The sequence below is a fragment of the Stegodyphus dumicola genome, chromosome 4, assembly GCF_044657685.1.
Source record: "Stegodyphus dumicola isolate Sdum_Otavi_A_Nest chromosome 4, ASM4465768v1".
In the NCBI taxonomy this organism is placed as follows: domain Eukaryota; kingdom Metazoa; phylum Arthropoda; class Arachnida; order Araneae; family Eresidae; genus Stegodyphus; species Stegodyphus dumicola.
Window position 1 is genome coordinate 146,403,620 of NC_140771.1, and position 25,536 is coordinate 146,429,155.

Consider the following 25,536-nt stretch of genomic DNA (forward strand, 5'->3'; position numbering starts at 1 on the left):
ACGTTTTAATACTTTTACAATAAAATGAAAATTTCGAAGAAATTCAGTAAAAAATTTTGTAGAATTCTTATTTATTTATTAATGTGATATTTATTTATTTATTTGTTTTAAACACGATAGCCTAATGAGAAAATAATCATTGCATTTTAAGATGTTGTAAGTAAATTGATTATTTTTTAATTTGCATATTGAAACAGTAGTTTTTAGGAATACTTCATTATTTCAGATATGTCCTAATTTATACAACATTTTGTTTTACTTCTTTTCTTCATCCATTTGTTTCTACTTTTTCTTTCAACTGATTTTTTTATTCTACTACAATTTTCAACTGGATCTTGGAGGAGGGGGGGGAACCCATTAAAGCCAATACAAAAAAGTATATATATACATTCATTTTGCCAAAGAAGGTTATTAAAGCATGCAAATGAAGCCAAATAATGCATATGATAAAGATATTTAAATTGACTAGTAATATAGTATAATTCTTGCACCAGATTTTCTCCAACATGGAAGCCATCATTGTTCAGAATGTACCATTTCCAAATACAGCAGAAGTCCAGAAATCCGCAACGCTTGGGACCAGAGGTTGTGTGGATTTCAGGACAGAAAAGATAATATTCAGACTAAAAGTGCAAAATAAATAAGGCATGTTAGATACATTTAATTAAATTATTATATACATTAATACAATAATTAATTATATTAAATTATTATTACATATATAAACTGATTATATTATATTGTTCATTTACATTAGGCTCCTCTATTTTTAAATCAGCATGAATCTGCTTCCCCTTTTCTCTCAGGAGTAGTCTTGAAATAGGTACTCCAACACTCTGCCGCTGTCGGAACCACTCGTACAAGACAGCATTGAGGTTTGCCGATTTCGCCTCATGTAAAGATTTCCGGTTTCGGATTCCGATGTTAGAATCACTGTTGCTGTAAAATTTCAACAGCTCTTCTTTATTGTTCCATATATCATACACAGTCCATGTGGCAATTCCGTATGATTCTGCTAAAACCGAGCAGTAGCACCAGCCTCCATCTTTAGCAGAATTTCCACTTTTTTCATTACTGTCAGTGCTACGCGTTTGTTTTTCAACATTGCAAGCAGTAAAATCACGAGTGCGTTTCTTATCTGTCATTATATTAAAAAGCACTGAAATTAAAAATATTCTTAATTTATCCACAAAATATCCAGATAAAAAAAAAAAAAACGACGTCACTAAACAGTCTCGTGAAATAACAAAGCTCAGAAAGTACGACAGCGTGAACTTGAAAGAAGAGTTGAGTTAATCATCTGCTTTTTTACCACAATGCAGATTGGAAGGGAAAAAAAAAACTTTTATCACAATATCAGTAATTTGGTATTATGACTCATTATTACGTTATGACTCATTATTATTTGGCAATTATGACGTCATTATCCAGTAAATATTTTTTCTTTGATATTTCGTACTCCATGTTGCGGTTTCCGGAACCTGTAAACTAAATGTTTATATTTTGAGAGGCAACACGGATTTCAGGAGTTGGCGGATTTTCGGTATTTGACTGTATTACTTTGATGGCATAAGCAGTATATTAAATTATATATGGTTGAGAGGAATTTATCATTCCTGATATTTCACAGGAACTATATAATGTGTTTGAGATTAAAACAGTAGAATTACAGCAGATTTTCTTTTGAAATGAATTTATCCATTCAACCTTATAAAAATATATTGTGCTGTAATAAATAACAGTTGTTATACTGTTTTACAGTTATGTAGATTCAGTTTTGTAATTTAATTTTTTTATTTGATTTTTTTTTTTAATCCTTTCTTTCTAAATAATGATGCTATTTATATTACCATGATGCACACCTGTATAATTTCACATTACGTTTTAAAATTTTTAGGTATATTCGCTGTATAATGTGCACCCTTTTCTTTATAATGAAACCTGAAACATATCATGTGCAATGCTGTCATTTTTTATGGTCAATTCATTTGAAGAGTTTTCTCTCAGGCTTTGAAACAATGGTATACTGAAATCACAAGTGATAACAGGAACAATACATATATGAGTGAAAAATGCCTGCAAGGAGGGTGGGTGGGTTGTGTTCAATGCAAGTATGCACAATAATGTTATTCTAGGGTTTGGAGAAAGGAGGGGACATAATTTGAGATACAAATGTACTTCCGGCCTGAATGAATTCACGGGATTAGGAATCAGATGTTTTCTTTTTCTGTGGTCATTTGAAGATATGATTTTGAAGTGGCTTTAGTAAACCACATTACTTTAAATACAGTTGATCTAGTATTCCTTTTAGAAGTAAATATGGCTCGTGCCAAATAAAACAACCATCGAAAGAAAATGGAAATCTATGCAGGTAGGATGTTTGGTATTGTTGAAAGCTCCATATGTGAATGGCAGAAAAATGAAATCACAATAATTAATATGCCAAAGAATAAATATGCTTTTTATCAAGGAGTAATGAAATGGCCTATGTTAGAAGAAAGTGTTGTGAACTGAAATGTTGCAAACTACTAAATCGCCAGAAACAGCATTTAGGTGCATGTAGAAATTTCATTTTTGCATGCTTATAATTTTCTTATTTTTGAATCTATCATTTTTATATCTGGAGTATAAAGTACACCTGTAAATTTCGATCTTATTTTCTGTATTAAAAGTGTGCCTTATGTTCTGGAATATAAGGTACCGGTCTGGAATATACATATGAATGCAGTTAAGTTTTAGAATCTATCTAAATTCACAGATATCACATCCAGGAGTATAGATAGATTCTGAAATTGAATTGCATCATCTGAAAGAGCAGATCTTGTGGCATGTAATAAAAATGATGTATATACTTATATATATATATAGTCAAAAGTCGTTAATTCGGACCTCAAAGCTACAAACGTTGACGCATGCGCGTAAGACCTTTACAGCTGCGAATTTGCATGTGCGCGTGCGCAAAATACGTTTACGAATGCACGTTTAATGTATAACGGACGGGATAAGCTAAGCTAAAATTATCTAATTATCTATTTTGGTTAATGTTGCAGATTGCGTTGTTCCTTAATCTTCGAATTGGATCCGGATTATTATTTTTTGCAGGCTGTTAGAGCAATTTTAGTAAGCTTGAACTTTCGATTATGTCAAATAGAATTTCCGATATACATTTACTAGTATGTAAAGGATATACAAAGTGAAAGTATCTTTCGGAGTCCATTAAACAAAAAGTGGAATTGCTGCAAAAAATGGATAAAGGCATATCCTTTGTTTATCTAAACTTTGTTTATCTTTAACGCCACGGGGGCGTGCAATGAATTGGAAGTTGATCTGTCAGCACTATCCTTATCTTAAGGGCAGATGTTTTTATTTTATTTGGCTTATAATTGCTTGCTCAATGTAGTATTTCATCTCGATGTACTCCGTCTTTGATATGATTTAAATCAAATGCCTCGTCATTATAATTCGCTTCCGATAGCGAAGAAAGTGACAGAGGTTATTGAAAACGAATAAATTTCGATTGACAAATTAGTCGGTATTCTCGACACAGCAATTATAGGACTTTAACAGCGGAACTTTGTAACTGAACAAGAAATTATGTCTGTTTATAGAATTAAAGAGAATGTATTATCACATAAAAAACGAAGCAACTTAAACAACTTACATTGAAAAAAATGTTTAATAAAGTAAACAAATAAATATTAAGCTTTTTTTTGTAAATTTTGATACCCTTTAGATCATAATTGTTCTTTATTTCGTAAATTACGGTTTCATATTTTTAATTTTATAATTTCTGCATGCCATTTTACCAGATTTAAACTGATGATCTATAATCCGGAATCGCCGAAGTCCCGACGAGTCCGGATTAATGACTTTTGACTATATATATATATATATATACACGTGACCAGAAAATGTATTGCAAGAATGCAAATAATTCTAATTAAATTATATAGGAAATGAGAGTATGATTAGTAATATGACAGTGCTACATGTGAATAAAATTTAAATGTAAAAAAGTTTAAAAATTCTTTCACTAATATATATATATATATATATATATACAGTCAAAAGTCTTTAATTCTTTATTTATTAAATAATAAATTTAATTTTTTGGAATAATATATTTTTTCATGGCTTTAGATACGTACAATTAATTTACATATGCTCTTAGAATTTAAATGATATTGTAAGTTAGTTTGCAGCAATAATAATAATTATTATTTTTATTTTTATTTCTTGACAATTTCTTAATTAAATTTTAATTTTATATTTGCTTTATACAAATAGAATATTTGTTAAATTCAAAATGGTAATTATTACAGTCAAAAGTCATTAATCCGGACTCGTCGGGACTTCGCCGATTCCGGATTATCGATTTTTCCGGATTATAGATCATCAGTTTAAATCTGGTAAGATGGCATGCAGAAATTATAAAATTAAAAATATGAAAGCGTAATTTATGAAATAAAGAGTAATTATGATCTAAAGGGTATCAAAATTTACAAAAAAAGCTTAATATTTATTTGTTTACTTTATTAAACATTTCTTTGAATGCACGCATGCGTAAAGCATACATTACGCATAGTCGAAATTAGAAAATTGCAACCAGTAAACTATTTGATTTGTATTCGTGATATTTATAATGACGAGGAATTTGATTTAAATAATATCAAAGACGGAGTACATCGAGATGAAATACTACATTTTTTAAGGAATTGTAAGCTGAATAAAATAAAAACATCTGCCCTGAAGATAAGGATAGTGCCCCCACCCGCGCAGAACAGTGTGAAATTGATAAACAGATTTCGGAATGGTTATAGAAACAAAGGAGCCTTTATCCATTTTTTGCAGCAATTCCACTTTTTGTTTGATGAACATTGAAACATGCTTTCCCTTTGTAGATACAGCATCGGAAATTCTATTCAACATAATTGAAAGTTCTAACTTACTTTTATAAAATTGCTCTAACAGTCTGCAAAAAATAATAAGCCGGATCCAATTCGAAGATTAAGGAACAACGCAATCTGCAACATTAACTAAAATAGATAATTTTAGCTTAGCTTATACCGTCCGTTATACATTAAACGTGCATGCATAAACGTATTATGCGCATGCGTACATGCATATGCGCATGCGTAAAGGTATTACGCGCATGCGTACACGCATTATGCGTTGATGCATGTGCAGAAAGTTTGTAGCTTGTTATGATTGTCCGAATCATAGATCATTCCGGATTAACGACTTTTGACTGTGTATATATATATATATATATATATATATATATTTTTTTTTTTTTTTTTCTCTTTGTGGGAGCCAATCTACATCTGAGGTTTCAGAATGACCATTTCTGTGTTCCTTGTTTAGTTACAACAGCCTGAAATGAACATAGAGATGTGTTAGAAGAATATAATTTAAGCTGCTGTATTTCAATTATATTATAGACATTTATCAATTTGTCATTTCTGATGTTCTGAAATGCAGAAACTAAATAGATCTGAGGTCATGATTATACATCTACTTCATTATTATCAATAAATTCCTGTATTAAAAAAAAACACTATTTTACTCTGGTGTTTTTCTTTACGAGAAAAGCCGCACTGAATAGTGGTGTTAGTGGAGACTGAGTGTAAGTTTGAAATGAAAAAAAATTGGTTTGATATCAATGTAAAGCTTAGTTTTACATGTGTTTCCCTCCTGCTTTGGTGATGAAATATTAATTATTTCGTGTGGTATTCTGAGTAATATTTTCATTGATGAGACAGCTAAATGATTAATGGACTCAGCCATCTTTTTGATAAATACTTAAGCTGCAAGTGTGCTATCATAAGAGGGAAAAGAAATGCTTTAAGAAAAACAAAACTTCAGATTTTCTCATTTTTCTTTAATTAAGTGGTCTGTGGATGTTATACCTTTACTTTTCACATGTGTGGAATTTGAAACAGTGCACCTGTAATTCTAAATAGGTTCATGTATAGGAGCAATTTATTTTTTCTGAAGTGGCTATTGGTATTTATTTACTAACAAAATTTTTAACAGTTCAAGATCAGATTTATATCTAAAATAATGTAAAAATATTTAATTGCATATAATTTTTTAATGAAAAAATTATCTTTATTAGAGCAGTTAAGAAAATGTATTTTGCCCACCAATTTGCCTCAATTAATTTTTTTCCAGTAAATAGCAATGAAATGAGTTTTAGTTGTCAACAAAAGTGGATTTATGGCACAGTGCAAATAACGATTCTCCAAGGGCTCTTTATTCTAAGTCACCTTGAATAGTTTTAAAAGATTTTAAACATAGTGTCTACGATGTAGGGTTCAAAGGCTTAGGTGAGGTGAGCCATCAACCTTACTGCTTTTATCTACTTCATGAAACTGCCTTTAGTTATCACAAATATTTAAAAAAAGAATTCTGTTGTGCTTTTTTTTTTTTTTTTCCCCTGTTGATATTTTTTGTCTTTATATTTTCAAATTTGGCAATATAATTTTTTTCTTAAGAAAAAAGGACATCTAGGAGTATCTGTCAAAACACTTTGTCTTTTCATCTGAAATCAGTGCTAAATTAAATGATAAAGTTAGATTTAATCTATTTTTAAAGGAATCAAATTCTGTCCTTTTCTGTATTAAGGAGAACTCTCTATACCTTTCTTTCACAATGTCATTTTTGTTAATCCCCCCCAAAAAAAATTATGAGTATGTTTATAATAACTTATACTTCAGTGTTTAGATGATAATAAGAATCTGAAATAAAAATGCAAGTTTTGTTTTAGGATCATTGTGGATATACAAAAAAACCTATATTATCAGAAGTGTCATGATCCAGAATGTCGAGCTCAAAATTTTAAATCTAAAGGTAATTAGAATTTTTATTTTATGAAGCTGTCATTGCGAAAACTGTATAGCTTAATATTAAAGTGTAATAATAAATGTGTAATATTAACCCAAAATGATTTTGTTTGGGGAAGGGTTCTTTTGAGTTAATTTTAAATATTATAAATTATTTTGTATTTTAAATGTAATGAAGTGCAGTGTTATTTTTATATTTGACAAGGAAACCTCTCTTCTTCTTCTTCTTTTTTTTTTTTTTTTTTTTTTTTCAGCAAAGATGCTTCCAGAGTTTGTTTCAGCTACATTAAGTATTCCAGATGATTTTTTTGAAACTGATTGCTTTACTCAGTTAAGCAATCTTAATGAAGCATATACTTTATCTGAAAATTCAAATTGGAGCCTGGATGATATGCATACAGAGGGTGATGCAAACAGTGGAATTCGTATTACTGATGATGACTTGATTTGCTCTTTTTCTGATTGTAGTCAATTTTCAGAAATGAAGGTTTCTGGTTCACCTATTAAGAAAGACTTTAGAGCAGTTAATGATGAAGGTAACTACAGTGATTTTAGTTTCAAGGATTCTTCTTCAAGTGATAACACTTTATTAGAAAATGATTTTATAACAGATTTGCCCAATAATTATGTGAATAGTGAGTTAGCATGAATGTATTTCCTTTTATTGTTTTTCATTAAAGAAAATTTTAAAAAATTGAAACATCTTTTTAATAAAGATGCAAAATTAATTCTGAAGCTTATTGGCATATTTTGCTATTGTAAAACTTCTACTTTCATTTCAATTTAATTTAATGCTTTTAATGTTGCTGTTTTGTTACATCTTGATTTTTGAACGCTCTTAAAGTTTTTTCACAGGGCTAGTACTTATATATAGGCTTATTTAAATTTTTTGTTCAAGTAAAATTGTGATTTTCTAACAATTGAATTAATTGTTGCTCATAATATTTAAAGTGCGCTTTTAAAAATTGTTTGCTTAAATATTTCTCCAATGCCGATGATTTCTCCATTGCTGCCACGTGCGAGTGTGGCGTCGATGGGGCGACAGGTCCAATCAGGCAGCAATTGTGGAACACCCTACCACATGGCAGTGCAACATAATGGTTTGGGGCACAACTGTGTGTGATTCCAGGTCACCTGTAGATCGTATTTAGGGCACTATGACTACCCAATGATATGTGGATGATGTGCTGTGGCCGGTGACACTCCCCTACCTTCAGAGAGTAGCCAATGCTCTTTATCAGCAGAATAACTCCCAAACACACACTACTCACATCAGCCAATGTGCTCTGCAAGATGTAGTACAGCTGCTTCCTTGGCCAACATTCTCTCCTTATCTCTCACCAATCGAACACATAGAGGATGTGATTGGATGCCATTTGCAGACCCTGCCATTGCCACGTTCAGAAGACAAACTCTGACAAATGGTTGGCAGAGTTATTCCTCAGGACACCATCTGTAGTCTCGTTGACTCTGTACCTAGATATGTTGTTGCTTTGTGTATTGCCGTCCAAGATGGTCCTACAACCTACTGAGCCAATGCTGTTCTTGCTGTGTATTATGCACACCATTTGGAAATAAAGATCATTTATTGTTTGTAGCTGTCTCTCTCTGTTTGCCAAGTTCACTTTCTGGCCACTCCTTGATGTTGCATTTTCAGTGTTGGGTAGTGTATTAAGATTAGGAGTATAGCATTGGTCAGATAATTTTCCGAAACATTATGAACATTTCATAAATGAACTTTCGCATTAAAGATATCGTGAGCAGTTCAAAAACAAATTTTCCCCTTTTCTTAATTAATATGCTGTAAAAGTACTTATTCATATGTTTCTGGTTATATTTATGTGAAATCAGTTCAATTCCATTGCTATTTTAAAGGAAAATTTGTTTTTCAATTATTTTATGTTATCCAAATGGTCGTAGAAAAACATGATAACATTAAGCTGTGCAAACTGTATTAAATTTAATTAAATTTAACAGTCTGAGAAATTATTAATTGTATTTGAGTATTTCAAAGTATGTAAATTTTCTTAATGCCACCATTGCTTTTTGTATTAAGGAAGAATGGTAAGGCAACATCTGCAAGGTGAGAAAACATCTTATTTTTTAAGAATAAATTTTTTTTAAAGTAATTTATCTTTTTTATATTTCACATATTTTTTATCTATCACCTGTATCTTTTAATGCAAATGAATGTATACCTTTAATATCACACAAGAAAATATTACACTTTCATTATTACCTTTCACCTTTCTGTAATTCATTATTTTTATTTTCAAAGATTATATTCTAAATGTGTGCAAATTTATCAAGCATGAAGCATAATATGCTTTTATTTAACTTTAGGTCTATTGAATGATGCATCTAACAGTATAAGTAATGAGTTTTGGGATAGCAAAATTTCTGATGACTGGCATGAAAAAAAGAGTACAGAAATATCTTTTGAAGAAGAATTAATGATGGCCGAAGCAGCTGCAGTAGTAGAAGCTACAATTGACACAGATAGTCTTTCTGAAGAAACTGTATTCTGATGTAGATTGAGAATCTTTTGACTCTTTTTTGAAGTTTTTAGCATTGTATAAATTAGAAAATATCAATATTTAAAATAAATCTTCTGAAGTATAATTAAATTTCTATAGCTATACCTGCAATAAAAGCAAAGCAAATTATCTTTATTTCTGTTTGATATTTTAACAAAAGTTTTTATTGAAGTTTATGCTGAATATGTTGTAAAAGATTTAAGACTTAAAATTTTAAAGATATTTATTTATGTATAAAATATATATTTTAAATAAAAATTAATCTGTGATCCATAGTTTTATGGTATTTTATTGTACTGAAGTTGATTTTTTAAAAACATAAAATTTTATTTTTAGTAGAATTTGAGTACAGTTAACAGAAAAGGGGAGTAATTCTTAACTGCCAGATCGATTAAATTCAACTTGTGTTTTTCATGTTTTGAAAGTGCAACTTTGAATACACACTGTGTCCACAGAAGTAATTTTAGATAATTTTTATTTTTGCAACTGTTGGTCATAGAGATAATACTTCGATTTACAAAAATGTTTTAAATCACACAGATATTCATGTTTTGGTATTTTTGAATTTGAAAAATAAATTTTATGAAAATTATAAAGTCTAACTTTTTATATGATCCATTAATTTGCATTTCAGGAAATTTTACACTTATTATTATTTAAAAAAAAAAAGTGAGACTCCCCTATGGTAAAAACTGAGCATGATATTTAATTTTAAAGTTTGAGATCTACTCGGACATACACGAATTGAAGAGCTATATGTTTGCATCCATACATAATTAAAAATAAAAGATTAGAAAAGTATTTCTGATGTGAGCAGATTAAATGATAAACATATGCAGGTTGTTATGAAAAGTACTGATCCATATAAATTTCAAAAAGGAGATTTTATTTACAGAATTTGTATTCTGTTCACATTCTTCATAATTCATAGTGGCACATAACCATCTTGTAACATTATTTGCATAAATTAAAAATATATCTAATTTTAATGAAGTTTTTCATATGATTAATGGATTATAATTCTAAAGTAATAAAACTTCAAGAGAATATGAATAACATAGTTTTGGATTTTGAAAACTTACAAGTTACTTATATAAAAATTCTTTTGTATATCATTTATAAATTTAAAAAAATATTGCACACTTGTAAATCACAAAAGAATAGAATTAAAGGGCATTCAAGGAGAAAATCAAGCTTGAATTATTTTATTTAATTTTTTAATTGATTCCTCAAGAGAGGTTGAAAATAGTGTCAAAAAGGCGAAATTCTGAAATTAAACATCTCATACAATTTTTGTCTTCCAGGAGTCAAACTTCTTGGGTTTTATTTTTTATCTACATAAATTTTGCCTAAATATAAGCATAATAACTAGAAGACTGACTATATAAGAAGTTTGATTGTGTAATTGTTTCCAAATTTGATGATTTTAAAAATTTCTGTACATCAAAACATTAATTTTGTATTACTTAAAACAGTTTTGTAACTGGAAGTGTGTGTCTGTTACTAGTGGTTTCAAAAACAAATTAAGGTCTTTTGTGAATGATTTTTCTCCACATAATGTGATTATGTACCTTAAATTATGCAGAACTGCCATGATGCATTAGTAGTTTTTTAAGAATAAGCATTCAAAATTTTTGCTCAACCGAATTTGGGTTATATTTCATAACATAGTTTTTTAAAATTAAATATTCTTTCTTTTTTATAACTTTAGAATGTAAATAAAGTTGAGATCTTTGATTTTTCCCTTGATTTATTCAAAATTTTTCAATACCTCTCTTGCAAAAGAGGGTTTTTTTTTTTTTTTTTTTTTTTTTTTTTTTTTTTTTTTTAACCTCTTTTGCACATCATCTAATAAGTAGTCTTGAAGACATATTTAAAAAAGTTAGGAATTTTTATTTGAAAATTTCTGAGATATATGTCAGTTTAAATATTAAAAACTAGCATAGGTTAAGTATGATAATATTTGAGCATTATTTCTTTTTGCACTTTTTAGGATAATTTTACTTGTACTCAATTTTCATTTTACTTAATTTTCAATGACATATTTTAAATTTGCTTAGTTGGCAGCATAATATTTTTAAAATGATTGAATTACCAATTTGTGCAATATATGCAATCATATCTAATATGTGTGAAGGCTTTGATTGTCTGTAAGAATGTGCTTTGTCAATCACTAATATGTTTATGCCTTTGAATTGCCTCTACCACTGAAATCTTGAAACAAGGGTAAGTATTCCACTAGCATATGAATGCCATAACATTTGAGGTGCCTCACCACCTCAAGTTTTACACAAAATTCAACCACGTGTCTGCTGCGTTTTCAAGAACATCTTCCTTATTTGCCAGGATAAATCATATTAGGTGTTTTCATTTTCTGTGATCAAACAATGAAGACATTGATGCCCAATTATAAGCTCAGAAGAATTAATGCATGACTACAAAACCCAATGTAGAAGTGCCACATATAATATTGGAAAAGAGATGTGGAAAGAATTTAGAAACTTTTCAGTCAATTCTTTTATTAATAATTTTCATGTAAGAGCATACAAACCTCTATTTAATAAACACTCTATTTTGTGAATTATTTTATTTAGCAAAGTCTTTTTCTATTATTCTGTCAAAGATATTAATTTCCTTATATAAAAAAACTCTGTATAACGAAGTACATTCTCTATTTGATGAAGTTGTTGAATAGCTGATTTTTGGAAATTTCTTTTTGAACTTTTAAATTATTTATTCATTTGTTATGACATGTACATACTTGCACCGGTGAACCTAAAGAAAAGCAGGAACTTGTTATCATTGTCACCTTGTTTTCAACAAGGGGATGAAGTGGAGGAAGGGAGAGTCTTTTTCTATTATTCTGTCGAAGATATTAATTTCCTTGTATCACATCTGCCAACTTTTACGAATTTTTCGTAATATTTACGAAAATGCGTTTGTCTTTACGATTTTACGATCGTAATCCATATTTTACGATTTTTTTTCCTTTTTCAAGTGTTTTTAGTGATTTTTGTCTAAATTTTAGAATTTTTCGCCAATTCAGCGATTTTCGTCAATTGCATCGTGTTTTACCGCCAACTACCGACTACTTCGAATGCAGTAACTTGCGGTTTCTCAAAACTTGCCGCTTAACCAGCCAATCTAATGCGCTGAACTTGTTTCTCCCTCTCTTTTCTTTGTGGGCGCCAGATTATTTTTTTCGCGTTCGCTTCAGCAGCAAGGGAATTACTCAGCTCGGACTCGGCAAGCGTGGATTGTCGCTTTTTTTTTTTTTTTTTTTTTGTTTTTGTTTGTTTGCACGTGCTACGAATTTTCTTAATACGTCGTTGTTCCGAAATGAGTTCAAAAAAACCGTATTCTCAATATTTCCGGCCTGCCTACAAAGCCGAATTTCCAACAATTAAAGAATCCTTCAAAGGAAATAACTATGTATTTTGCAACGTGTGCGTGTGTGACTTCATAATAAGTCATGGTGGAAGAAGCGACATTTTGAAGCATGTTAAGTCTAAAAAGCATGAAGTTAATGCTTCGGCTTCGACAACGTCAAAGAAAGTGGACGATTTTTTTTTCAAATTCGGCTACGAATTCGGATGCCGATGTCATTTTGGCAGAGTGTTTGTTTACTGCATTCCTCATCGAACACAATGTGCCGCTAAGCGCTGCCGATCACGCCGGTCAACTTTTCAGATGGATGTTTCCCGACTCCAAGATTGCTCAGAAATATGCTTGTGCTCGTACGAAAACATCTTCTATTGTGAACAAAATTGCTTGCGATGCACAAAGTAAAACGATAGCTGCCCTCCAGAATTCAGCATTTTCGGTGTCAATCGATGGCAGCAACGACAGCGATTGGAAGCTTTACCCCATCGTTGTCACATATTTCTGTGATGTTTCTAATGAAATGAAAACTCATCTTTTGCTTCTCCCATTGTTAAATGGAGATGCTATGGGGGAAAATATTGCCTCCTTGGTAATTAATGCGTTGAAACAACTTAACATCCCAATATCAAACTGCATTTCATTTGGTGCAGATAATGCTCATGTCATGGTGGGTGACAAAAAGGGTGTAGCCTCTTTCCTCAAAAAAGAACAAAATGAATTAATTGTTATTGGATGCCCATGCTACTTAATTAATTTGGCAGCAGAAAAAGCTGCAGCTGCTTTACCATTAAATATTGACCAGCTTCTGATTGATGTGTTTTTCTATCTGGAAAAAAGTGTAAAAAGGAAAGAAAACCTAAAGAATTTCCAAGAACTGTGCTCTGATGAAACGAGAAAAATTCTGAAATATGTATGCACGAGATGGTTATCCTTAGGCAGAGCGCTAGGAAGGTTTATTGAACAGTGGGATGCATTGCTAAAATATTTCCACAAAGAGACCAAAACGAAACCACAAATGCCATCAAATTTGTCGGCATATAAGATTCCGAAAACCAACTTTGCTTCTAATCAAAATGCTTTAAAAGGGAAAAGCCAACACACAGAATCAAACCCTTTAAAAAGAAAATGCTTAGAAGACTCCTCAAAGGTCAACTTTGTAAAAGAAGTTGAAGGGAAGAAGAAACAGTCTTCTATTAGACGGGAGGAAAGGATTTTCTATCTTCTTTCTTCGGATTTGAACAAAGCATATTGTAGTTTTGTGTTAAGTACCATTAAGATTTTTGAAAGTGTAAATACCCTTCTACAATCAGCTTCGCCAAAATCTTCCCTGCTTATCTAAATTCTTAATGATCTTTTGAAAGAACTTTATACTAAGTTTGTAAAACCGTCCGTTGTGAAAAACAGTGTGTTAATTCGTGTTGCCTATAATAGTTTGGAAAATCAAAAGGATGACAATGATCTTATAATTGGAAATCAAACCAGGGAACTTGTAAATTCTTTGAAAGATCATGAGAAAAAAGAATTTTTTCAATGTGTTAGAAGGTACTTTTCCTCAGCCTGTGATTACATTGTAAGGAAGTTTCCTTTGCAAAATGAAGTTCTTTTAAATGCTGAAGTGGCAAATTTGAAACAAATTGAAAATTCATCTTTTGAAAAGATTCGTTTTTTATTGATAAATTTCCATTTTTGTTAACAACTAAAGAAAATGAATGCCATAATGATGCTTTAGATGAACTACAGAACCAATTTTCTGCTGCACAGTTTGAAGACTCTGCCAGTTCTGGAGAAGATAGACTTGATGTCCTCATTGGTACCTTAAAAAGAATAAAAAGAGCTGATGGAACACCAAAATATGATAGACTAGCAAGAGTTTTATGTGCTATTCTCGTAATTCGACACTGTTATGCTGAGTGCGAGAGAGTCTTCAGTGTTGTGAAGAAAAACAAAACTATTTTTCGTTCTTCAATTTCACCAAAAACTCTAGAAAACATTTTAATTGCTAAATGTTATGAGGAAAGTAATTGTTATGACAGGAAATTTTCCAAAGAATTTTTGGCTAAAGCCAAAAAATGCACTCTAAATTCATTGCAATAATTTTTTTGTGTAACATTAAGTTCTTGTTTTATGTTTCCTAATAAATTTTTTATTTACTACTTAATTGAGATTTACTAATGTAAGTACAATTTTCTGTTTTCTATTTGTATAAATTGTTATTTTTTAATACCAAAGCATGATATTAATTCTTCGTGTTTTTCTGAATTTTGGAGAAATCTTCTGAATTTTTATCTTTAGAGGTTGGCAGGTATGTTATATAAAAAAACTCTGTATAACGCATTCTCTATTTGATGAAGTTATTGAATGGCTGATTTTTGGAAATTTTTTTTGAACTTTTAAATTATTTATTCATTTGTTATGACATGTACATACTTGCACTGGTGAACCTAAAGAAAAGCAGGAACTTGTTATCATTGTCACCTTGCTTTCAACAGAGGGATGAAGTGGAGGAAAGGAGATTCTGGAATGAGAAGGCCTCCATTGCAAATTCCTCCATACAGCAAAATTTTTCGCAGTATTCTGCGCCTTCATTAAATAGGGGTTTGAGTGTACATGTCGAAACTCTTAAAACAGAGAGTTACACACATTGACGGAAAGAAAAAAGTCCCAATGCCAAGAAAAATTTAACTTAGAGTAATGAAATTAAGGCAATACATTTCTTTAGGTAACATATTTAATTTATTATATTTTCAAAGTAATAGGTTAATGCAAGCACGAGAAGAGCCATTTCAAATGTGAAATGCTGGTACCTTAATAACTGCTAAAATTTTGAATGTTAACGTGCATGCTTTGTGTCGTACAGGTGCTAAATGACAGTTTGGGGGATGGAGTTTTATGTCTGTTGCACTTGGTCGGTCAATACAGGGACGGTTAATACTGATCATGAATAATGCTGGAGTTATCGTCCAACGATGTTCCATACGTGTTCGATTGGAGAAAGATCTAGTGATCTAAGTGGTCATCTGACCACGGCAACATTCAGTCACTCGGTAGACTCCCTCATATGAGGGCGAGCTATCATGCTGGAAAACACCCCCTTGAATGCTATTCATGAATGGCAGCAGAACAGGTTGAATCCCCAAACTGACGTACTAATTTGCAGTCAGGTTGCGTGGGATAACCACGAGAGTGCTATCATACGAAATCGCTCCCCAGATGAAAACTCTAGGTGTAGATCCAATGTGTCTAGGCCGCAGACAGGTTGGTTGCAGACACTCACCTGGCCTCCTAACCAACACGCGGCCACCACTGGCACCAAAGCAGAACCAGCATTCATAAAAAAACACAACAGATATCCAGTCCGTCCTCCAATGAGCTCTAGCTTTACACTACTGACCTCACAAACGGCATTGGTTTGCAGTGGAATGCACGCTATAGTGCGTCTGGCCTTAAGTAACCAGTTTGAAACAGTTGGCTATGTCACTATGGTGCCAGCTGCCGCTCGAATTTCTGCTGCAGATGTATGACGTGGCCGCCCGGAACCTGGTCTTTTTGAGCCAGTACCTTCCCTTGACAACTGCTGCCAACAATCATGCACAGTGGATACGTTCCTGCCAAGTCTTTTTGCAATATCGCGGAAAGAAAATCCTTCTCCTCGTAGCCCGATTACAATTCCTCATTAAAACTCACTGAGCTGATGATTAATGGCTTTGTCTTAAAGATATTCAACTCACTATGTCAAATCTCAACGATAACATTCACGAACATTACAGCGCATATTTAAAGCAAACCTGATTTGCGTGTTCATAGTGGCTTTACTAGTGCCACACTTATACACCTAGTGCAAAATTTCAATAGACATCATCCTTCAGTTGTATAAAGACGCCTACCAAATTTTGTTTATCTAGCACAACTCCTGTTTGACGGCTAATTTTTTTCTACAGACCCGTTTTTAAAATTCTGGTACAGTGAATTCCCAATTAAATAAGAAATTGTTTTACTAAATCATTTACTTACTAACAGTTGGCATCAATATAAATCGGAAAGGGCAGTTTTCCATGCAAGATAATATATCTTGAATTCTTAAAAGAGAGTCGACTATAACGTCGTTCAGCCTCTTTAGGACTACGCAAGGACCATCCCAAGGTGACTTTAACACCACTGTGAGAGCTCCCAACCTAAGGTGTTACGAAGAACACAGAAAATATATAAATCAAATATATTTAAAACAGTCCGTTCAGTTGCGGGCCTGCCTCTACCCGAGGCTGGGTGCATTATGAATAAAGACAAAAAATTCTTAATAAGTCATTCTTTATTTCCATCAAAACAGTATCACTCTTCCAAGATCAGCTTTCGTTCGTCTACAAGCAAAACATTCGAAACAGTCAGCACGCAGGCTGACGTCACAAACAGCAGCGCCTCGCGCCGGTTATTACTTCAGTTCATTTCACAACATCCTCCCCCCCACTTGAGACTCAGGTTGAGTCTCAAACTCATAACAAACATTATTTAAAAGATCAAGTCTTTTTGGAGCTTTTACAAGTCGTCCAGAGGAGGAATATTGTTGCATCACCATTTTATCAGGTGCAATTCCCTTTTTTAACGTACACCCAGCACTAGAATTAGATTCCTCTGCACCCAGTTTCTTATCAGGAATTATGTTTCTATCATTGGACTGTATCTCCAGAGGAAAGATGCGTTGTATTGGTCGTATAACTATTCCATGCCGGGTCTTAAGTTAACCTTAAGTTCCATCACGTCCAGGGATCAATTCTGTAATTCGGGCTAAAGGCCAAAATAAACGTTTTCTGTTATCATCCCCAATCAGTACTATTTCTCCTACTACAGGTTCCCGAGATCATTTTTCATTATGCTTTTGAACCAGTTGACTAAGGTATTTTTTTCTAAATCGTTGCCTCAGATCATTTAACAATTTAGTTCTATACTTTAATCTCTTAATAAGACTTGACGAATTTAATTCATCAAGATCTTCAACATTGGAATTTCTGTTCTCGATAAGAAACATGGCGGGTGTCAGAGGTACTAATTCTTGCGGATCTTCAGAAACATAAGTTAAGGGTCTAGAATTAATTATAGTTTCACAATCACAAATAATAGTATAAAGTTCTTCATATGATAACACTGATTTACCTAAAGTACGTTTCAGCAATTCTTTTACTGTACGAACCAACCTCTCCCACCAGCTACCCCACCAAGCTGCAGTAGGTGGAATAAATTTCCAGATTATCCTTTCAGTTCCCGTTTCCTTTACTACTTTAGTCCAGTTTAGTTTTGATAAATCATTAGATGCACCCCGAAAATTTGTCCCGTTATCACTATAGATTATTCTAGGGCGTCCGCGCCTAGCAACAAATCGTCGAAGCACCAGGAGAAACGCATCAGTAGAAAGAGAATTTACGAGTGCAAGGTGAATGGCACGGTACACAGCGCAGGTGAACAGCGCGATCCACACCTTTCCTCCATTTTTTAAAAACAGCGGTCCGGCCAAATCAATCCCTATGATTTCAAATGGCGCACAATCCGTAGCTCGGTCTGGTGGCAGAGGTGTCGGTTCGCTTGACATAACCTTAGTTTTAAATCTTTTACAAACGATACAGTTAAAGAGGACATTTTTAATGGCTTTTCTAGCTCTGACTATCCAAAATCTTTCTCGTAATATACATTGCATCATCTGAAGACCAGCATGACAGTTCTTATTATGCATATTTCTGATTAATAACTTAGTGAAATCACATTTTTCTGGTAACAGTATTGGATACAGAAAGGATTCATGGTCATCTCTATTTAGTATTCTCGTTTTAACTCTTAGAATACCATCATCATCAATGAGCGTTTCAATAAAATTATAATATTTCTTATCAGTCAGATAATAATTTTGAACCAAACGAATTAAATTTTTCTCAGAATTTTCAATTTCATACTGTGAAAGTTCAATGTTTCTATTCTTTTCAGAACCACCTTTACAATTATTTACAAATCTAAATATCCATGCAAATATTCTAATCATTTTGTCAACATTGGATACATCGATTCGATGCCAAGGGGGGGTGCGTCTTTTGATAGATCAATATTCACTATTTTTATCGATTTCCTCTCCAATTCTATTTCTTCATGCAAACAAATAATCTCACCAGTGGGCCAGTTTTCAGAGCCTTCTTGCAACCACAAGGGGCCTTCCGACCATCTAGACCGAAGCATTTGCTTCGCAAAACATCCGCGCGATAACAAGTCGGCAATATTTAGTTTCCCTGGGACATGTCTCCATGAATGACCTCGCGTCAACTCTCGAATCTCTTTAACCCTATTTTCGACGAAAACGGACCAATTTCCTTGCTCTGTTATCCACCAAAGGGCAGTGGCTGAATCAGACCAGAAGGTAACTTTTAAATCGGGCAAACTGAGAGCCTTGATAATAGAATTTGCAAGTCTAGAACCTATACAACAGGCCATTAATTCTAAGCAAGGAATGCTTAAAGATTTCAAAGGCGATACTCTAGACTTCGCCCGTACGAGATTTATTTTTACTTCAGAATTAAATATTGATCGAACAAAGACGCAAGCTGCATACGCCCCTTGCAAGCATCCACAAATACATGTAGTTCAGACGTGTCATTGATAAACAAGTATCAAGGCAAAGTAACATCTTTCAAAACATTAAGTTCTTTAAACCAGTTCAAAAATATATTTACATCATTCGGAGACAATTCATCATCCCATGCAATTTTCACTTTCCACAATTTTTGCAACAACAGTTTTGGAAGCAATGTAGTTGGCGTTAATAAACCAATAGGATCAAAAATTGTCTGCACAATTGCCAAAATTGTCCTCTTTGTGATTTTCGTATCACAGGTCAATGTATCTGTGTCTGTGCAGCACCTCAGCGTATCATTATCCAAATTCCAAATTACCCCCAAAACGGAAGTATCCCCTGAATGTTTGTCAACATTTGTACCGGCCACAGTGCTTTCAAAACCGCGCAAGTTAAAACATCCATTTGACATGATTAATTTGGAATGTTCAATAAACGTAAACTGTTCATCAATACTACAAAGACTAGATAAACAATTATCCACATAAAATGACGATTTTAATTTTTGAGCAACTTTACTATATTGACGTGGACAGTTTTCTAATAGATGCATTATAGATGCGTTCAACAAGTAGGGGCTGGAAGAAACTCCAAACACAACTCTGCAATGCCTATAAATTAATTGCCCTTCATTGCATGGGAAAAAAAATCTGAGAAAATCTCTATCTTTAGATGCGACGGATAACATTAAAAAAGCTTTTTCAATATCGGCACTAATACCAATCGGATACATTCTAAAACGATCTATAATATCAGGTATTAATTCAATAAGATTTATTCCTTTACACAAACATTCGTTCAAAGAGAGTTTCCCTTTCTCAGATGCAGAAGCGTCAAAAACAGGACGAATTTTCGTGGTTTCACTTCCTAATTTGATTACAGGCCTATGCGACAAATAATGACATTCATTATTCAGTTCGGTTTCTGGTACGCGTTCAATAATATTCAACCTTTCCCATTCCTTGAACACATTTTGATAATCATCGAAAAATTTACTACATCTGAGTTTATAGATCATCTTTTGATACCTTTTCCAGGATAATTCTTTATTATCGGTTAAATGTGTCGTATCACATTTCCAGGGAAGTTCTACTTCATATCTTCCATCTGGAAGAATTTTCATTTTGTTCTCAAATTCAGATAAATTAAAACTTTCATTCATTTTAACAGTCTCGTTTGGAGCGCATATTGCTATTTTTCAAGTTCCCATAACTCATTCAGAGGAATTCTCCTGACATGCATTGAAAATGTTTTCAAAATATTATCCTTTTCACCCGAATTTCGTTTTCCAAATACCGTCCACCCAAGTTTCGTTTCGACAGCCGTTACCCCGGACTGTAATTCAATAGAATTTCCCGTCAATAATTTTCCTATAACATCTGCTCCGATTAAAAGGTTAATTTCAGTTTCCTTTCGCAATGGATCAGATAATTCGATTTCTTTTTCTTTTAATTCATTCAAAATCTCTTTATCTTTAACCTTAGGAATAAAACCGAAAATCTTTTTTTCCGATAATGCCTCAAAACTACATGCGAATGTTCCTTTTAAATTGCTGACCTCGACCAAAAACACTTCATGTTGTTTAGGTTTCGTTTCGTCCCTCCCAAACAGTGCATGTATAACTGTCTCCTCCCGAAGTGGAGATGCTTTAAGCTGACTCATCATATTTTCACTAACGTAGCTACTTTGGCTTCCGCTATCAATTATGCAGCGAATAATTTTCTCGCGACCTTGACACCGAATTCGAACGCAAAGCGTTTGCAAAAATACAGTTTCGCTTCTGCCACAGTTAGAAAGAGAACTCTCTTTTGAAACATTTATCTGATTATTATTTTTTAGCTTTTGATTACACATTACATCAAAATGATTACAACTTTTGCAAATAGAACAACTTAACTTACCTTTGAAAGGACAAAATTTACTAATGTGACTCGCTCTTTTCAGACAAGAAAAACAAGCACCTTTTTTCAACAACAATTGTTGTTTTTCAGCTAAAGTCTTTTTTTTTTTTTTTTTTTTTTTTTTTGCAGAGTAACATTTTTCACTAAAATGTTTCTTTTCACAAAAATTACAGTTCGGAACACTCTTACCTGAATTCTCAAGACTTACTAGAGCTGATGCTGTTACGGGATCATTTTGCTTTACCAGTTCGTGGTTAAAATCTTTCTTCCGATGGTTCTGTTGGGAAGCGAAACCAGTTCCTGCGAGGAGAACCATCTCTTCCCCCTTAACTTCCTGTTTTAAGAAATTCATTAAATATTTCAAAGATCGATTCCCTTTAGTTTCAACGGAGTCGTGATTTCTGCTTCTTTCCCATGCCATCAATACTTCTTCTGGTAAGCAACTTTCCACTAAGGGAGTCAAAAAATCCCCATATTTTTCTTGGGTTCTCCCCAAACTTTCCAACGCTCGCAATTTTCCTTCTAGTTCATCATACAGGGAGGGTAGATCCGTTTTTGCTGTTCCGGTTACAGCGTTCTTCATCACTAGGCTTAACAAGTTTCTCACATAGATTTGCACAAGTAAATCTTCGCGTCCAAAGCGCTCTCTTAGTTGTTCGATAGCTTTAGGATAATTAGCTGCCGTTGCCGGGAAGCTAAGGACTAGGCGTTCTGCTTTCGATTTGGGTTCCATAGCCTGCAACAGATACTGCATTTTATCTTCATCCGCGATACTTCTGTCGTCGTGGATTTTCTGGAACTGACTCCAAAAAGTCAGGTAATCTTTAGCTTCACCACTGAATTTTTTAAGCTCAATTTTAGGCAATTTAAATTTCCTAGATTCGAAATTATTTGAAAGAGAGGAGGCTTGTATTTCCGCATCTATTTGAGCACACTGTTCTAGAAACTTATCTCGAAAATTCTCCGCTTCTTGAAAATCATCACTAAATAATTTTTCTCCATCTTCAGTCTGCAAAATCTGCTGCGATATAGCAGTCTGGCATACGTCAAGTCTCTGGAATTTATCACAAAGTTGACACTTCAAAATCGAAAGTATTTTTAAATCTCTTACTTCTTTAGTTAATTCACTTTCGGTTTTCCTTGAGGTTTGCGAAAACGCAATTCTAAGTCATTTTCTTTGGGCCTTTAAAGCGATCAAATCCATCTTCAAAGTATATTCAAAATCGAAATTCAATATCAAAAGTTCAATCGGAAAATTCTAATTCAAAGCACCCGGTCCCGCCGAGGGTACCACTATGTTACGAAGAACACAGAAAATATATAAATCAAATATATTTAAAACAGTTCGTTCAGTTGCGGGCCTGCCTCTACCCGAGGCTGGGTGCATTATGAATAAAGACAAAAAATTCTTAATAAATCATTCTTTATTTCCATCAAAACATTATCACTCTTCCGAGATCAGCTTTCGTTCGTCTACAAGCAAAACATTCGAAACAGTCAGCACGCAGGCTGACGTCACAAATAGCAGCGCCTCGCGCCGGTTATTACTTCAGTTCATTTCACAACATAAGGGTTAACCTAACGGGATTGTAGCTCTCACAGCGGAAAATTATGTACAACTGTAGCTGCTGCCACAGCCCAACAGACCAATGGCATTTTTTTATAATCATAATCAAAGAAAAAAAGAATTTACAGATACATTACAAGATTGAGTCTGGACGAACTTTGCACAAAGTGCAGCGTATACATTCATACTGAAATGGGTAGATGCAATTATAAGATCAATGGCAGTTAAAACATTATCTCTGGATTAAACTATTAACATAAGCTAAAAATAAAACATTGGCAAAAATATATATACAAAACTTAACTAAGGATAACATACATCGCTATATACCTGCAGTACTGGAATAAACTAACATTAACAATATGCTGAACATTTTATACATGTTATTTGCATTATATAATTAAAGCTGAAGTTTTAATGTTTGTATTATGCGGCACCATACAGCATGCCATTAATGACACTATTCAATTATTTACTGAGTACACTATGTACTAAATTCATCACAACACGCGAGCGTACACTTAAAATGCAAAAAGGTTTAAATATTAAAAATAAAGATGATTAATTGTGTGTAACACATTTTAGAACATGCTGTGTTATATAGAATGCATCCTGCGGTACTATTAATAAACAGCTTAGCACAGAAACAAAGTATTGTCATTCCGCAGAATAAGTTCTTTGAACTCTGTATGCAACAGTGAAGTTACTATGCCTTATATAATAAAAGGTGAAATATATACACTGCTAACCATTTTTCTGTATAATAATACTTAGTAGTATCACTAGTAAAAAGTACTTTGTGCAGCATTAAATGCCAAATATTGAACTTAATTCAGGACATGACACAGAACATAGCATTAGACTATACTATTTACAACAGTCTTTACCACTTGCAATCTAAAAGAAACACATGCTTTGCTGGATTCTGTGAAGAGCAATAGTTTACAAAACAGTAGAGACACTTTTATATTATACAAGTTCCATCAAGAGTCTTTTACAAAATGTGGTTACTTTACAAGAGGATCTACAATACTTCCAAAGGGTAATATCCAACAATAGATAGGCATTACAAGAAACCATCCGTATAGTAAGCCACAAACTAAACAATACATAGTACAGAATAATTTATAACAATCATAAATTACACAATTCATAACCTTTAACTAATTGATATGTCACATACAGTGCAATTATAGTAATCCTAAATCATTCTGTTCATAGCCATGTACCAAATTATTTGCTATGTATTATACAAAACAAATTCCAATGTGCTGTGCATTTGCTTATACAAGGAAAAATATTTCTTGATATAAGGAAATAATTCTTTGATACAAGGAAAAATATTTCTTGCTATAGTTTACCGTGTTGTAGTTTAGGAGATGATCCTTTCTGTCGAATCAGATTCCATAACTACACCTTTTCACCTTTGTTGAATCGATGCCCTGTAGTTCTCGTGCCTTGTTTGGTCTACATCTTCTCCGTCGCAAAGATGACCAACTCTCGTGCAAAATTGTGCATCATTTCAAACCGGTTTTGAAGGTCTTGAACGTACTCTTTAGGCGATGAAGGCGCATCCGAATAAGACCAAATAAGAGATCACAAGGCAGATGAAGGTCTCGAGCAAAGAGCATCTGGGATGTTGGAATGGGGAATAGCCGCCAGTCTCGTGGACAGCACTGCGAAGGCCAGTATCAACTAAGGTATCTACTGGTCCCAGTACCGTTGGAAGCCATCAGCGAGAGATTATTAAAAGAATGGTGCGGCTGAACCTCTCTACCGTGCCGTCTGATGAAGATATAAAGGTGTCAAGTGGGTTTTGCCGATGAGGAGTTGCTTGCAGAGTTCTTTAGTTACAGCCGATATAAAATTCCTTCCCTGATCGGAATGTAGTTGAAGAGGCGTTCTCCGTTTTGGAGCCACCTGTAAAATGGTTATTATTGTTGCTTTGAATTGGTTAATCGTTTATATTGATACCATCGGAGAGATTAAAAGCAGCTGGATGAACTTTATTGTAGATGTTTTGCTCCTCAGTCCAAGTGGTGATAACTATGATCGCAGATTGTTAACGTTTGACCCAGCCTGGTCACCCTTACGACAGCTGCTTTCCTTTCAACTATGAGATCCAGCGGAGGAATTCCTGCCAGTTGTTCTACGGCTTGTATTGACGTGGTGCGGTAAGCCCTGCACATTTGAAGTAGCTGCTACCTCTGACTTGAGAACAGGGTCTCATGTGAGAGGTAAGTTCACCACACCAGATTACCGCTCCGCATGTGATTTCCCTTTCTCTTACGCTTCTATGCCAAATTTTTAGTAGCTTAGATGAGATACCCCATTTATGTGGAGTCATACGTCTTAAGTTGTTGCTTTGGATGCTAATTCGAGTCCTGACATGTGGCTTCCATGAAAGTCTGTTGTCGAGTATTAGCCTAAGATATTTCATATGGGGGGAACATTTTATGGTATCCCATGGAGTTTAACACTTGAATTGCGTCTAAGCTGTTTGCTGCGTCCTATGAGTAAATCTGAAGCTTATGTGCTCTGGCTAGTTGGAAGAATAGATCGAGACAGTATTGAGATCTCATTTCGAGGTTACTCCTTCCTGCCACTACTAGCATAAAATCGTCCTCGTAAGAATGGCAAGCACTTAGTGAAGTAACCAGTAACAGCGAGGATGTATTTTTTGCCATCAACAGTTTGT

At 33.3% G+C, this 25,536-nt stretch overlaps 1 protein-coding gene across 5 annotated transcripts in view; it reads left to right on the forward strand.

Moving 5' to 3' along the window:
* LOC118199375 (DNA-directed primase/polymerase protein-like) overlaps positions 1–9,653 on the forward strand; it is a 79,835-nt gene extending 70,182 nt beyond the window's left edge. For 4 of the 5 annotated variants that reach the window (XM_085815588.1, XM_085815589.1, XM_035371220.2 and 1 more), the window contains 3 exons: positions 6,770–6,852; positions 7,100–7,381; positions 9,189–9,653. In XM_085815588.1, the coding sequence (XP_085671714.1) occupies positions 6,770–6,852; positions 7,100–7,381; positions 9,189–9,373 (550 nt within the window). In that variant the 3' untranslated portion in view covers positions 9,374–9,653. The remainder of the gene's footprint in view (positions 1–6,769; positions 6,853–7,099; positions 7,382–9,188) is intronic. The other variant, XM_085815590.1, reaches the window with a different exon arrangement.
* The last annotated feature ends 15,883 nt before the right edge of the window (positions 9,654–25,536 follow it).